The sequence below is a fragment of the Cinclus cinclus genome, chromosome 10 (assembly GCF_963662255.1).
Source record: "Cinclus cinclus chromosome 10, bCinCin1.1, whole genome shotgun sequence".
NCBI classification, from domain to species: Eukaryota; Metazoa; Chordata; class Aves; order Passeriformes; family Cinclidae; genus Cinclus; species Cinclus cinclus.
Genome location: NC_085055.1, coordinates 3,732,391 through 3,749,164, shown reverse-complemented (window position 1 = coordinate 3,749,164; position 16,774 = coordinate 3,732,391). Strand labels below are relative to the sequence as shown.

General features: G+C 43.2%; 1 protein-coding gene across 1 annotated transcript in view; it reads right to left on the bottom strand.

Annotated features, from left to right (window-relative positions):
• Positions 1–2,316: 2,316 nt before the first annotated feature.
• The window catches only part of LOC134047615 (multiple epidermal growth factor-like domains protein 6), a 186,591-nt gene continuing 172,133 nt past the window's right edge, over positions 2,317–16,774 (bottom strand). The window contains exons 29-38 of the mRNA XM_062498891.1: positions 16,646–16,774; positions 15,418–15,549; positions 10,356–10,484; positions 9,372–9,497; positions 8,821–8,949; positions 6,580–6,708; positions 6,174–6,302; positions 5,389–5,514; positions 2,782–2,910; positions 2,317–2,396 (exon numbers count right to left, since the gene is read on the bottom strand). Coding sequence (XP_062354875.1) covers positions 2,317–2,396; positions 2,782–2,910; positions 5,389–5,514; positions 6,174–6,302; positions 6,580–6,708; positions 8,821–8,949; positions 9,372–9,497; positions 10,356–10,484; positions 15,418–15,549; positions 16,646–16,774 — 1,238 coding nt within the window. The remainder of the gene's footprint in view (positions 2,397–2,781; positions 2,911–5,388; positions 5,515–6,173; positions 6,303–6,579; positions 6,709–8,820; positions 8,950–9,371; positions 9,498–10,355; positions 10,485–15,417; positions 15,550–16,645) is intronic.

The following is a 16,774-nucleotide window of genomic DNA, read 5'->3' as shown; positions in this document are numbered from 1 at the left end:
GGCTATGGGGGAGAGGAAGAAGCCAAAGGCTCCTCAGAGATCCACACTGAAAGGATGAGAAGCAGTGAACCAAAGATAAAACTCAAGAAATTTTGGTAAGAAACCAGGAAAAAAGAAGGAAGATAATGAAATCTCCACTAGGACAGGTTCAAAGAGGTGGTGGGATCTCCATCCTTGGAGATATTCAAAACTAGGTAGGATGAATCTCTGAAATTTGACTTGAATGATGAATCTCAGATCCATTTGTCTCTGAAGTTGACCAAGCTTTAAAGGGAAGCTCAGACCTTCAGAGGCTTTTTACAGCTTTACTCATTCAATGATTCTAGAAAAAATCTTGAGAACAGTGTGACATTTGCACTACTGCTATAGGTTGGCTCTGCAGCAAATACAGAGCCAAGATCAAACTATGTCAACTGCTCAACTTGAATTGTTTTTCTCCAGCAGTTGCTAAGATTATCCCCCATTGTCTCACAGGAGATTTACCTCACAGGTTCCTGTTCAGTGAAATTGCCCCAAATTCACATAACTGTCAGATCAGACCCAGGTGATCACATCTCCAAAAGAACATTTAAAATGTCACTGCCTTGCTGAGAGTCACACACTTCTGGGACCATAATTTTGCCACATTTACATTGAATGAACTTTTCAGTGACATTCACTGAGCTCCACAAAAGAAATTAAAAGGGATCAGCATCAGCTCCAGTGATTTTCTGGCTGAAAGCACAGTTATTTAATTAACTTTGACACATTCACAAATACCTTTACTTTCAATACCTACAAAGTGATGAATAACAACAAAACTCCCATGAAGCTTGGGAAACAACTCCTAAGCCTGTGTTGCCTCCCATAGATCACAATTTGAAATAAGCTCGCAGGGGAGCAAGTGATACTTGCTCTGGCCTGGACAGTCATTGACTGCAGATGTATTTAAGACATGGGGTGAACCATGGGGGAAAACTGTTACCTCGCCTTCCCATCCAACCTCCCAGATCCTGCTTCACCAACTCATCACTTACTACAACAACAAACCTCTTCAAAAATCCCAAGTTACCATCAATTATTGTCATTTTGTCTCTTGCAAAACAAAAACCTGCTCTTGCTCTGCAGTTTGTTCTGGTGGTGAATGGAGTGTCAGAACAAGAGCTGGAACTGCCCATACTCTGTGCCCACTACAGACCTGATGCCCCTTCTTAAGTGCATTTTTGATACAGTCAGACTCAGGTGGTTATTACACAGATTTTGTCAGACTCAGGTGGTTATTACACAGATTTTGTAACTCCTAAACTAAAGAGAGGCATAGAGGCACTCTGAAATGTTTTAGTCTCAGATTAACTCAGAATATTAAAATACAGAACATAAATTTCTTTATAATGATGTGGTTCTATATCAAAGGAAAACCTGTCTAAACAGACAAAATAGCACCAAAAAGTCTCTGTTCTAAGAGGTGGCCACCAAAGCACAAACCCCAAATATATTATCTTTAAGCATCTCTCCTTGCTTGCTATCTGACTTCTCCATTCAAGATGAAACCTTTTCTGCATTAGCAGATACTGTTTGATGAGAAGTGCTACACAGTTTGGCTTGACAACCCACTGAGAAATTCATCTTATAAGATGTGAGAACACAGAATGCCAGGAGAGTCTGGCAGATAACACCACACTCTCTGGAAGACAGATTCAGACAGAGACCTTCTAATCAGACAAACCACACCAGAAATGCAAAAGATGCTCTTAAATAAATTAACAATGTATTGAGGACTCTTGTTGGATCATGGCGGATTCTTCTTCAGCGGCAAGTTCAGAACTTGATTGCATGCTTCTCTAGAACACACAATGTTATTCAAAGAGGAATTAACTTGATGGATCCCACTAGTTTATGTGCAATGTGATTTTTCAGTGAATCTGTAGAGAAATAATCTGTGGAACACTCTTCAAACTTGGTGCTGGTTGTCAAGTGGGTTTAGAAAGTCCCTGATATAGAGTGTGGCTCATTCCATGGTGATGTGTTACACGCTGCTTATCCTGATACTCTTTGGAGCTGGTCTGATTAAAAACATGTCCAGGCTTCCAAGCAATGAGTTATATTAGTATCAGAAAGAATGTCCAGAGTAGATTAATGGAGGGACAAGAGGCTAGGAATGAGCACATGAAACAGATTCAACTTTTTAAAAGGATCCAGCTACTAAATGGCCTCTGTAGTCTTCCATAAGAAGTGTGAATACTTCAGTACAGTTCAAGCTGAATTGAATAACTGTTTTCATATCCAAATTCAAATACCGTCTGTGCATATAAAACAGTTCATTTATTAGTTCAAATGTTACTGTTGTAGAGCTGTTGGAAAAATACTCCCTCTTTCTTGAGCTTGTTCTTCATAAAAAGGAAGCTTAGGAGGGCCACCTAGAGAATTAAGTAGAAACACAGTTTCAGGTCCATATAAACTAATACTGGAATATTATATAGATTATACAATTTACACTTAAGTAATTCAATAAATGGTAGCCTTGAAAAGAAGGTAGAGGAGGGAGTTACAGCGGCCTCCTCACAGAGGCAGAGAGCAGGCAAACCTCCAAATCAGAAGGTACCAGAAGTTTTTCCTAAACTGAAGGCAGAATTGTGATTAGATTACAAGTGAGAAGAAACTTTCCCCCTGTACTCTGCTTCATTAAGAAGAGAAATTATCCAAACAGCCCAGTGAATTGACACTCCCATCCAAACCAAACACCAGCGTGGGCCACACGTGTTTTATCCCAGCAGGAAAGGCTGCAGCCCCCAGGCTGGTTACCTTCTGTGCAGGTTGGCCCCATCCAGGAGTTTGGGCAGGCGCAGTTCCCGTTGTGCGGGTTGCAGCGGGATCTGCTGGCACACTGGCACCGCAGGGAGCAGCCGGGGCCATACCTGTCTGGCCTGCACCCTGCAAGGACAGGAGGGTTTGGGAGAGGGTTTAGGGCGCTCCTGGTAGTCCCCCCACCTTCTGTGGGATCAGGAAGCTGCTCAGACACCTTCATCTGCTCACATTAAAACACGACGTTTGGGAAAGCATGGCAGCCGTCAAGTTTCGTCTGCCACATGCTCTGCCCAAGCTGCAGCCCAGCTGTCCTGAAGAGGTTCCCAGAATGGAAATCATTACTGGTGTAAAAACAGGGGTTGACAGCCCAACAGAGAACATCTTGGGATCTGCTCAGGAAAGTTGCTGTCAGCATCCTGGATCCACACTATCTCCTGCCTGTCTCTCCTGTCAGTGCGTGCTGGCCAAGAGCCGTCCCTCACAGAATGTGACACTGAGAATTAATCCATTTTATAGATATTCATGTATCACTCTGATTGCATGGTTCTGCTGCCTCCTGGCAAATAAAACTCACAAAAAAACCCCTCACTTCCAAATGCAAATATATTTCATACCTAGGCTGGTAAATCCTCACTGCAAATTTTTATTTATCAGAGGACAGGCAGGAAAGGAAAGTGAGCAGCAGGGTCACAAGGCAGGGTGTGAAACACACAGCAAACAATGGCCCTCACTCCCTCACCTAGCTGAAAAACCCTGTAACCAGGGAATTGCCCTTCTCCCACGAGCACCCTAGGGTAAATGAAGTCCTGCTGAGCCCTGCATCAGCTGCAGCCCCAGCACGTGGGAGAACTCGCCCCATGCGCTCCGAGCTTGGCCTTTTCAATTAGGAAATGTTATGAGAAAAGGTCTCCCCAAACACCTCTGGACCTGATTTTAATTTATGTAATACCACATTTTCATGTTAATAACAATGTGTATTTAAGACATCTGTTTGAAAGTCTGCAATGTTAATTTACTACAGAAAAAGAACGCCCATAAAAGTCTGTTATATTCTCTCTCTCTTTTTTTTTTTTTAATTAACATTTTGCCTGTTTAATGGGTGCTTTACCAGAGTTCAAATTAAAATCAGGCCTTTTATCTTTATGGCTGCTGCACAGTCACAGCTGCTCACAGTTATATCACAGATGAACTGAGCCTAATTGAAAATAAAAATGCAAATAAAACCTACCCCATAACAGCTTTTCATGGATGGGGGCTACCCTAGCTGATTCAACAAAAATAAAAATGACTCGCAGAGTTTTCAAGGAGGAAAACCTCGGTTGCCATTTTTGGTGCTGAGCTTCCCCCTTGCGTTCCACTTCTGCCTAAAATTTCACTGGAAAGGCCCATGGACCCAGTGCTGTATGGGCAGTGAGGGTGGTTCATGTTCCAGCAGATTGGGAGCTTCATTTCCTGACTGCAGGACACTGCACAGAGGGAATCAAATCATTTTGCAAGCTGCACTAATGCTTAAACTCACAGCAATTTTTATTAATTGCAGCCTGCTTAAATCTATTTCTGCCCGACCCTAGAACAACAGGAGAAATAATTCTTCTCCTCTTTTCCAAGGGCTCAGAAGGATTTTGGTTCCTGGTGAAGCTCCACAGTAGCACATGGATGAGATCACAAATGTTTTCTGACACTCAGTTAAGTCACTGCAATTCCTTCTACTTCAGTGCTTGCCCTAGAACTGCTCTATGATAATCACTGAATCCTAGAATAGCCTGGGTTAGAAGGGACCTTTAAACTCATCTGGTTTCAACCATGGGCATGGGACACTTTTCACCAGACCAGGTTGCTCCAAGCCCTGTCCAATCTGGCCCTGAACTCTGATCAGAGTCACAGCTGTGACGAGAGACTGGCTCAGGAATGTTACTTCTGCCTCTCCACTCTACACCCAGCCCCATCAGGGTACAGCAGTGGGACTAGTTTTCCCTACAGGAAAAATTTCTCACCTATTTTTATATCCTTGTTACAGAATAATTCTGCTCCTGTGGGCCAACACACAGCCCAAGTGCCTGTGCTACAAAGGAGGGAATTACATTTGGGTTAAAAGTTCCTGGGCTGCTGCTGAAGGCCAGGGCCAAGCACAGCTGCTGCAGCTCCACTACATCATCTGTGGGGATTCCATCCTGCTTCCAGGTGAAGCTAATCCAGAGCTGGACACATTTTTGCATTGGTCTGAAAAGGGTCACAAATGTCAGTGTGACAAACTCACAGCAATTGGAGCCTTTGGTGCCCAACTGCACCCTCTGGAGTCTCCCTCACTGCATTTGCAAAACTTCTTGGTCTGTTCTTCCCCAGCCTGTGTTCTCCAAAATTCAAGGCAAATGACATTTTACCACTGACCCATAAACAGTTTTTCTATCAGTATATCAATTCAAATAGAGATTAAATCAAGAGGTACAAGCTTGCTGATAAAGGTGTCGATAACCCAAAAGAGCAATTTTCTACAAACAATGTGTTCTTGAACACCAGTAAATGTCCTTTCACAGTTATTCTGAAACCAACAGGTCAGAGTGGTTTAACTATACACTGCCCAGCCCTTAAAAATATTGCCCTTACCAATGTCACACTTGTCTCCAGTCTTCCCAGGTGGGCAAAGGCACTTCCCAGTCTCTGGATCACAAGGAGCATCTCCACAGTCACACTGATGCTGGCACCTCTCACCAAACCAGCCCCTGTCACAGCCTGACAGCAAGAGAACCCTTTAGATGCACACTGAGTGGCAAGATGTACATTAAACCCAGAGTTTTCCCAGGATGTCTCAGAGGAAAGCTCATAAACTCTCTGCTGAAGTTAGTGTAAATGCCAAGTTTAATGAAGAATCAAACATAGTGAAATGGGCACAATATTTATATAAGCTCTCCTTCTGTTGGGGTTGTCTAATCTAACTTCTCAAACATATCTGTAAATATGTCCCAGAAATGTAGCTGGCACTTATTTTTATTTTTAATTAGAACTCTCTAGAAGGCTTCTCCATAACACTCAACAGGTCTGACATGCACCTTTAATAATCTTATTTGGAGTTTTAGAAGCAAATTTAGAATCAGTAAAAGGGACTTATTTAAAATAAATGGCATGTGGAACTCATTGCTGCAAGACATCATGGAGACCAGGACTTTCACTGTATTAATTGGAACCAGATTAGTTAATTTATAAGGGAATGGGAACACCCAGCTGTATAACAGGAAATCTGCCCCAAATTCAGTGTTTCAGGATATTCATTAAGCTGAAAATACGGAAGAAGTGGCTCCCAACAAATATTTCAGTAATTATATGAGGTTTTTTGAGTTCTGCTTTTTTTTTTCTTTTCTTTTTTTTCTTTCCCATCAGAAGTGTACCAGTACCTTTTTCACAGTGGACACCATGGTAACCCAAAGGACAAAGACACTGTCCTGTAACTGCATCACAGGTTGCTCCATTTTTACAGGCACAGGCCTGAAGACAGCTCAGTCCATAAAATCCAAGGGGGCACCCTGAAAAATTAAAATGAGGAAGGTTCATGGAGAAAATCACACACAGCATTAAAATCTTCTGTATTCTCTGTGACAGTCCCTGACAGCCAACAAAAAATTACATTCATCTTTAATAATGTCATAGGCTTTTAAACTTGCACCACACAGCATAAGAGACATGCAAGATCTGGAAGGATCTGGATGATCTGGGACATCCCAAAGTTTTAACTCGTGAGGTGTTTCTTGACTACTCTGAATCCCGAAACTTGTGACAATTACCCCGAGTGGCTCCACTTACTGTGCTCACAGGAGTGGCCGTAAAAACCCTCGGGACATCTGCAGCACCCTGTGAACCTGTCACAGGTGCCATTGTGCTGGCACGGGCAGTCCAAGGAGCAGCCAGCACCATACTTTCCTGGGAGACATTCTGCTAGCAGGACATGGACAGACAAATAGACAAACAAACAATCAGTGCCCTCGCCCAGAAAAGCTCGTATGTGATAGATTGCATTGCCCAGATATGATGCCCAGGGAATGACTTGCAGACCCAAGAATATTTGTTATGAAGACATAGCATTTCTGCACAACCACGATGCATTTACATACTTTGGTGAGAAATCTTTTATGTTATATAGATGTTTGAACATCAATTTCCTCATAGTTTAACAATCTGCCTTTTTCAACTTGTCTCTTCACAGACCTGATGTCGAACCTGCACCATGTGTTGTAAAGCCTTGTAGTGAATGGCATAAATTGGATTTGCTCTCTTTTTTATTTTTTTTCCTGTATCTACAGCAATATTTTCTTTAGGCACTTAAAAAGTGTGAAAGAAAACATGATGCTTTTCCTCCTCTGTGTTACCATTGGAGATCACACTATTTGAATTCCTAACAAAACCAGGAGGATCTTTTTCGCACATAGCAACAGTCTGTCCATGTATAATGAGCTATCTGCTTTTACAGAACTAAACACGTCTCAAATTACCAAGCCAAGTCATGCAGAAGGGACTGTGCCAATATAATTAACCTCAGCATCATCTCTGAATAAGTTAACTTCCCACTGCTGGGATAATTTGGATCTGGGCAGACGAACTTAAATGAGCGTGACCGTCCAAATAATCAGATTGAGAACTCAGCAAATGCCAGACAGGATCTTCCAGGAACATCATATCTAATCTCTATTAAAAGGATGCCTGATTAGCTGTCTTTGATTTCCAGTCACAACACACTCAAACTCACACTGCTGTGGAGATCAAGACTCAATTTTCCAATAATTTTACTCCCTCTGTCAAATGACAAATAATGAAGTTCTCTCTAATGATACAACACACAGTCCCTTCTACAGTGAGTGCATGTCTGCCCCCTGTACTCCACTCCAGAGATGTTTTATCTGTGAGATACACCCATAATCCACTACTCCATGTGGGGACATGGAGCACCAGCCTTCTGAGGCTTGGCAGCCCCAGAGCTCTCCAGAACAGACAAATGGAGATGAACACAGGTGACCTTTTGGTTCACTGCAAATGTTTTAGAGCCTGTCCACAGAGAACATTCACTGCCCACTGCATCCTCACAGGGTTCACACTGTGAGTAGCTGCATCTTTCCCTTCCTCCCTGCTCCTCCTCTGCACACAGATACATGGTGGGGCCCTGAGTCTCTTCAGATGCAGAATGAAAGAACTACAGCTCAGAATGCTGCTAAAAAGTAATTTAATGACATTTTTATATAGGGACACTTCCCTGTAACAACCAGTCCTTGGTACAGATTCATATGGAGTTTGAAGTGAAAATTCTACAGGTGTCAGGGACAGAAGTGCTGTAAACGAGAGCCTGGGAGGGTGTTGGGCAGCTTGAACCATGGAAGTTATGATTTAATGGTGACATTTGTTTTGAATGTGTACTCAACTACTTTCTTGTATTTCATACCAGTAAACTTAACGGTTTCCTGAACATTTAAATCATAACTACACAGATATCTCTTACCTACAGAGAAAAATAGGAACACGGAAATACAGAATGGTTTCTGGGAGGTGGACAGGACAGTTGTGGGAAGACTGGGCTGACAGGAGAGATTCTGGAGTAGGATATGAGCTTATTCTGTTAGTGTGCTTTGTCTTGCACAAGGGACAGCTGTCATGGAGATGTAAAGATGAGAGAGCAGGACAATCTCAATTGCTTTGGACAGATGTCAACATCTGGGAAGTCAATACATGGGAAGTTCAATTCCAGTCCAGAGACAAATGAAAGAGAACAACATAACCAGTGAGGAGGAAGACATAGGCTTCTGAGGATCACATGGAAGAAAACAAAACCCAACTTTCCTATGAACAAAAAGAACACAAAACTTGGACCAGAGAAGAAATAATGGAGTGAAGAAGAAATAAGGGAAGTCATGAGCAGGACTCAGAAGGAAACTGTTTTTGAAAAAAGACCTGAAGCTCTAACCAGAGGCAGTTCTGACACTTCTCTGTGGGTGTGTGGGGACACTGTAAACCCCAGCTGGAGTGTACAGATGCACTGCCATGGAAGCAGGAAATCACCTTTCTCACAGGATCTTCCTGTCCAGCCGAGCCCACAGATGCAGTTGCCATCCACGTGGTCACAGATGCCACCATTCTGACAGGTACACGTCAGGTGGCAGTTGGGGCCATATTGTCCCTGGGGACACACTACAGAGAATTAACAAAGTTTGAAAAAACCCAAAAATTAGCACCCCAAGAAAAGGATGAAGGTGACAGGGAATAAATACAAACACATACTCCCCACATGTATCCCAAGTGATTAGGGTCTCCCTAGGGTGGTATGACACTACTCCATGATTATTATCATGAGTTTTACCACTCTGCCCTGACATATCCCCTCAGCTTCCTGGAGAACCAGTGTCCTGGCACAAGGGTGGCAGGGAGGGGTGGGCAGGATTAGGCTGGGTGATGGAGTGGGGAGGGACAGAGGCTGAACACCCCAAACTGCAGCGTTATCAGCAAGGGCCCTGGGGAACGTGGCTATGAACAATGTTTGGCACTGAGTTTATTTGCTGGGTATTTTAAATGTGTCACCCACTGGCGAGGTGACCTGGGTTCTGCTTTGTTACCTTGCTGACAGGCAGGTCCTGTGTGGCCAGGGGCACAGGTGCACTCGCCAGTCCGTGGGTCACACTGGCCTTTGCCACAGGCACAGAACTGGGCACAGTCCTTCCCATACCGGGTCTCAGGGCAAGCTGAAGGGAAAACAGGATTTGTTAAACACCCAGCAGTTTTCATTTTTAACAGCCACAATCTTGGGGGAAGAGCTGGCTTTGTTTTTATTTCACCTAATGCACTTCAAAGCATCAACTATGAACCCAAAACCCACCCAAAGACATGACTGCTTTACCTTCTGAGACTACTTGTGATTATAGATATAATCCACGATTTTACATGGAATATTTACTGTCTTTCCTATCAGAAGAGTAAGTGTACAACTGAAATATCAGTTGCTCATCCTCCCAGCTTAAAACATCTTGCCTTCCTTAATGCTGATGCTGCCCAACACTGAAGATCAAAGCTCTGGGCAGATAAACATTCAAACATTGCTATTCTGTGAATAAGTTGAAGAGAATTTCACAGAGACCAGAGCTTTGGAAGCAGCACAGAAATTCAGCCACATCGTTTAGCTCTGAAACAGAGAAGTAACAGTGATGTTGCCATGGAGCCTTTACCAGTTTTGCCATGACAAAACTTGATCTTTTTCCCATTTATTGAAACTAATGGCACCATAGTGTGAAGCAAAATATTGAGATAATTTCTCAACCTCCAAATTTTGGACAGGAAGAAGGAACTTGAGCAATTCACACTGAGCTGGCCCTAGAAATAAATTTGGGCAAGCAGGTTGTAATCCTGGGGGATGTATCCTTGCTTCTATGCATGCAGGAGTGAGGGAAAATATTTTGCAAGAGGTTTTTTACAAAGCTGGAATCCTGATTTACAATTCAAGGAAGAGGAAGCTAGGATCTGTCTGTTTTTCTTCTGACAAGCTCTTATGCAAATGATTCTGTCTGTTGTGTTTTGACAGAAGCAGAACATGAATGTTGGCTTACTTTTGCTGCAGTTGGCTCCAATGAAACCGGGAGCGCAATCACACGTTCCTGATGCAGGGTCACAGTGGCCTCCATTCATGCATTTACAGGGATTTTGGCAGTTTGAACCATAAGTACCGTTTGGACACCCTGTTTTAAAAGAAGAAGTACCCAGCAATTAGATTAGGTTGCTACTGGGCCTGTTGCACTTCATGTCTTAAGCACTTTGTTGCTTTCAATCAAAGTTTTATTTTCATTTTCTAATATTATTCACTTCCAGAGGGGCAGTAGTAGTAGGCACTGAGGAGCAGATGGCTGCTTTGCACAACATGCCTTTGGGACAGCACTGATTGTAATGTCAAATCCTGGAGAGCTGGACTGAGTGCTGCTGCTCCTGGCTCTGTGCTCTCCCATTCCCCCCCATGTGACGGTAGCAGGAACAGCAAGTGTCATTCAACAGAGGTTTTCCTCCTGGGATTTCTGTTCCAAATGAACATATTGTCTCTTTCCCTCCTACAGAGAAGGAGAGATGGGGCTATTCTCCCTCTTCCTTTAGGCAGCAGCCACGTGGTTTGCCCAAGTCAGTGAGAAGCTGTGAGCCATTTCTGCCTCTTTTAGCAGCTGTTTTGTGGATATGGGGTAGGTCACATCTTCTAAAAATATCTAACTTGGAAAGTGTGTTTCCTCTATAATCTACTCCTTCCTTGCAAACTGGAGCTGGCATTGTTAGTGGTTGCCCTGAGAAGCTGTGGATTCCCCATCCCTGCAAGTGTCCAAGGCCAGGTTGGACGGGGGTTGGAGCAACCTGGGACAGTGGAAGGGTCTCTGCCCATGGCAGGGGGTGGCACTGGATGGGCTTTAAGTTCCCTTCTAACCCTGTGGATAGAACACCATGAAAATGTGCACATGACAGCAACACAGAATTTCAGAAGACAACTTCTCAGAAGATAGATATGGGAGGAACACTATTTCAATGCAAAGCCAGAAAATTCTCTGAAGGAAAAAAAATGCAGCTGTATTTTGTAAGAACCACAAGAATCATTACACCTGGATGGATTGCTGAGCCAGTGTTACAGGGCAACAAATTGTCTATGAAGAGGTTTTCCAGGTGATAATGAGGATTTCTGGTTTCTTTTGGACAGCTAATGTTCAAGGAGACTTGAACAAAAGATCAGGAAGATGTTAAATGCATTTGCCATGCTTAGTTTATGTCTTTGGGATGATCTTCAGAGAGATGGAGGTTAGAACTGAGGGGAAGAGCTGTGTAGAGCTGCTGGGCATGGGCACCAGTGAACCTCCAGTGTGCCACCTCTGAACTCTGGAGATGCAGGTTATTCTCCTAATTTTCCAGTGTACATGGAGAAGGAGTAGCTGGTGCTTGAGCAGCATGATCATCCAACAGCTCCACTTGTGCTACTACCTCTAAATGTCATTTCTTTGCTCACCCCTTCCTTCTCTTCCCTGGCAGAAAGAAGGTCTGTGGCTACTTTAGAAACCTGGTTGAAAATACATTTGCTTGCGTCTCCAAGCAACAGATCCCTTGCAATCTGTGCATAAATAACTTCATGTAGTTTGTCTTTCCTAAAGGCATGAAAGCATGGCCTGAGTGGCTGGAGAAATCTCTGGCTTTTCTGAACTATTCAATACTGAGGGAGAGCTTATGGGGAAGCTTTGAAGGGGTGCCTTTTAAAATAAAACTGAACATCGGCTTCTGCTCAAACCAGGATAGCAGATCATCAAGACTAAACAGATACACGCTTTTATAACACACAGATACTCTCCCCAGCCCCTCTCAAACACAGATTCTTCTCAATGAATGCTCTGTCATCAGTTCTTCCATCTGCCAAGACGCAAAATCTGCTTCACGTGCAAGCCCTGGCATGAAGGAGTGAGCCCTGCAACACCCCCTTCACTGCCACCAAGACTCAAAGTTAAGGACTAATCTAGATTCAATGATTTAATTACTCTATGTAAGTTTTGTGAGTTTCCCTTTTCCTCCTTCTTTTCCGTTTCATCATCATTTGGATTTTCTCCTTTTTAATTCTGTTTTCCAGACTCCAAAAGATGCTGCAAAGCTTTCAGAGCTATTTTTTAGCTCAAGGCTAGCAGTAGTCGTTCCATTACTGAACGGGATGCAGTAATTCCCTCCCTACCAAATTCTTTGTCCTTGCAGTATTTCCTGTATTTTGGCTCGAGAAGGGGCAGCACACACAGGGCATGTTCAGCTGCTGCAATATGCACATACTCAGTAACAAGGCCACCTCATCTGTTAGTACTTTGCAGAAGAATTTTGATGCAGATAACGAGGGCAATTTGCACCATGTCCCACCATTTCAGTAGGCTCTGCCTTTGCAAAGAGGGCTGGTGTTATTCTTGCACCACCAGTTATCTCATAAAGACATTTTCTAATTTAACAGTTTCCTGTGCTTCTGACTTATGGTTTGTTTTTTTTTTCTGTGAACAAAAGAGTGGCAGCCAGATTTCCACCTCATTTCCTGGTTTTCCTTCTTCTTTGAGTGGGTTTGTCATGACCAAGAGCTCCTAAATCTTTCCATAGCAATTGCACACACTGAGGCTTTTCTGACCAATCTATTAAATCTCGTTGTCAAATAATCCCTTGTGACACATCCTGTCACCTACAGCTTGAAAGTGAAGCTGGTGAGATCACTCTGGCTCCGGGTGCTCCCAGTCCAGTCAATGTCACAGAAACATACGATCCTTTATTTTTTTTTACATCATTTCACCACCACTTACTGCTTTTTACTCCTAACAAGTAGATCTGCCCATCCACCAAGTTATGGACAAGTGATGGGAACCTTACTGCTAGTTTGTCTGCTTCCTCTGGACCCTGCCAAGAGAATTTTTCAGCTCCTCACTCCAAAATTTGAGAACATGAAAGTCCCGTTGCTCTTGGCTCCTGGAAATTTGACTTCCCAGCCAACTACACCTTTTATAGATACTTTCTTGAACCTTTTTTTCACTGTGCTATAAATACAGCAGCAGTTGCCAGAAACTGTTTCCAGCAGCATCCAACCACATGTTGACTGGACCAGAGCCCGTTTGGGAGCGGCTCCCTGTGCTGGTTTTAATATTTTATCGAGAGCTTCTTCACCCTGGAGCAGCCCCAGCTTTCCCTGCAGTGAGGACAGCAGGAACTTGGAGTATTCCCACCAAAGTCACGCAAACTATCCTTGCTTCTCAGTCAGTCTCTGCAGAATCAGGCCCAGAATCTCTCCTGCCACTGACCTAAACTTAAAAGAACTCACAATTAACTGTTTTCCTTCTTTTTTGTGTGTCTGTCTACGAGTGGCACAGGAGACAACAGGAACAACACCAACATAGATGAGTATTTTTCTGTCATTTCCATAATTGCATTATTTCTGCAATAAACATCTAACAAACCTGTGTTTAAGAATTTGCTGTATATTTTTGGAATCTCAGAGTACAAAACACCATAAAATCTCAAATCTCATACTCTTTAGGTTTAATCCCAGCTACACAGAAATCCAAGGCAAAAATCACCCCCCCTGAATGCAGCAAAACACAGATTTTATTCTGCAATGAATCTTTTTGTATCTTTTCTATCAGAACTTTGGTGTAATTGTTAATGCTTTAAATTTTAAAATTCTGAAATAAAACCTGCGGTATCTAAGTAAGTTTGAGGACACTTACTGTAATGAGAGATTTAGTGCTACACACACAGCTAATGACTACTGAGAAATTGCTACATAAAGGTAATAGGCTGACCATGATTAAGTCTTTTAAAATGATCCTGTTAAATAGTTGATCTCCACTACTGCTCTGCTATAACATTTATTATAATCTAATGCATAATGGATCCAGATGGCTCCAGCCCCAGTGCTGAAGGCCAGATTTCGATCTCACTTACAGCAAAACCTGATGCACAAATGAGGACAGAATCAATCCTTTGTATTTTATTTATAATTTATATTTTAAAGAATAACTTGTCATGATGTGATGGCAATACAAAGGCCCATCTCTAAAGTGAATCTTTCTCCTACTTCTGCTCAAGGAATAAAACAGTGGTTTAACCCTTACTAGAGCTGCACATGTCACAGCTGGCTTTTGTATCCAAATTGTCACCCCAAAAAGCAATCAAACCAAACAGAGCTGTGCTGGATTCCCAAGAAAGGGAAATCAGCACTCGCCAAAGAGAGAAAAACTGAGCAAGAAAGACAACAGCTTTTTTTTTTACTCCCCATTTTTTTCTCCTCTAAATGAGACTATTACAAGCCATAGAGTAAAACCAAAATTAAAGTTGTAAATAAAAAGGTAATTAACTGTCTCCTTTATTGGCTGCTTTGGTATATGTTTCTTATCAGTTGCCACATTCCACCAGAAACAACTTTACAGATGTCCTAAAATACCAGCATGAGCCATGTGGATCTGGGAATATTTTTTATGATGGAGCATTGGGCCAGTTGGCATTTTGTCCTCTACACTAGTCACCATTTTTCAATCCAGAGTAACAGTTGGTTTAATTTGATTGTTCCTCAGAAGGCTTTGCAACTGAAAGGACTTTATGAATCACTTGGATTTATTGCCAATTTCAGCTTGTTGTTTTCTCATAACCATTTGTCCTTACTTGAGCACGCAGAGATTTCGGGAAGTATTTTGGACTTGGTATTTAGAAATGACAGAGCTGCACAATATCCAGGTGTAGCTGAGAAATGCAATGCAGAGAATGATCTTTACATTCTTTAGCGTGGCATGAGATTGGAAAGAATTTAGCTGCTAAATCTGATGGTTTTAAAAATTAATGTGAAGGATTGAATTAGTTACATTTTTGAACTAACATTATTAACAATTTTTTAAATAGAAAATGGTTTTAAAAATGAATTCCTTGCAATAATACAACTACTTTTTTCAGTGTGTATTAACCTACCCTATGCTTACTTCTTGTACTATATCTATTTGTAATGCTGCAACTTTTATACTATAATTAAACTCTACTTCTCTCAGTCACCACTGTACTGACACAGATAAACCCCGAACACCAGCAGAAGCTCCTACAAAACACAGTTCTCTATTCAGAAAGGCAGCAACCCCCAAAAATACTCACGGAGGTGGCAGTGGGCCCCGTGGTAGCCTGGGCTGCAGGAGCAGTGGCCAGTGACAGGGTGACATTCCTGATTCTCAGCAGAGCACTGGCACACTCCATGACAGTCCTGCCCATACGTGCCTGGTGGACAAGCTTTGGGAAGAAGAAATGCAAACCAATAAATTTAATTTGTCTTGGTAAATATAGCCCTCAAACAAAGAGCGGGCTGAGATTTATTAAATAAAATCCCTGCCTACGGAATGACGCTCTCCTGCGGGATGTTGGATTTATTACATTTACTTGGGGGTTACTTGACTGCTTGATTTTGTTTTGTTCAGTCAATTTGTGCCCAACTGTCAAGGGCCAGATACAATTTTCTTGTCACCAGAAAAAAAATCATAGGGAAATGTCAGGTAAAATTGACTAAAATAACAGTATAATTCCCAAGGGACCAGGCGTGTGGATAAAGACATTCTACCTTTTGCAGAGAGTTTAAACTTGCAAAGCTGCTGCAACATCAACATCTCCACAGCTTTCGTTCTGCCTGCTGACAGCCACATTGCCTGCAGGTTTTGGACCTTCCACATTTAATTCTTACATCTCATTTCCACTAAGTTGCTCTGGTTGTGGGTCAGCATTTAGAGTTCTCTGGTGGAGGATATGGGACACCGATGTCAATCCTTTCAATTCTTATTCATTGCTGGTTCTCCTTTGGCTAAAACAGGGCTCAGGCAAAGTTTTGTAGGGAGGAACAAAATCAGGGTGTTGCAGCTGGGGTCAGAGCAGGAGCCTGTTCCAAATTGCCTCTGGGGGACCAGACTCCATGCTAAGAAAAGCCAGAAAATGTTCTTTCCGTGAGCTCTGAGAGCAGGAATAGATAGCCTTGCACAGGGACAACAAAAGCTGAGCTGCTGCTTCACTGACAGCACAGCACTGGCTGTGGGCAGGGCTGGGCTCCACTGCCACATCCTCAGCCTAGTTGGGCCCAGTTCAGCCTCTGGCTGCTCCCTGCCAGTCCAAGAGCTGCAAACAAGAGAGGGCAAAGCCCAGCAGCCTGAACTGCGCTGGCACAGAGCTCAGAGCTGGCCAAACCACTTGGGCGAGAGACAAGCAGCCCTTGGCCATCTTCCCTCTCGTCCGGTTGCCATCTCCCCACTCTTCAGGCATCACATCACCACATTTCAATTCAAGAAATCAATGCATTGATTCATTAACGAGGGAAGCATTCCCGCCGCGATCACAAACTCACTCTTGTCGCAGCCGTGGCCGGTGAATCCCGGGGGACATCCGCAGGCGCCCGTCAGGTGGTGGCAAGGCCTTCCTGGGGGACAGCGGCACCGCCGGGCACAGCCCGCGCCATAGCGGCCCGGCAGGCAGG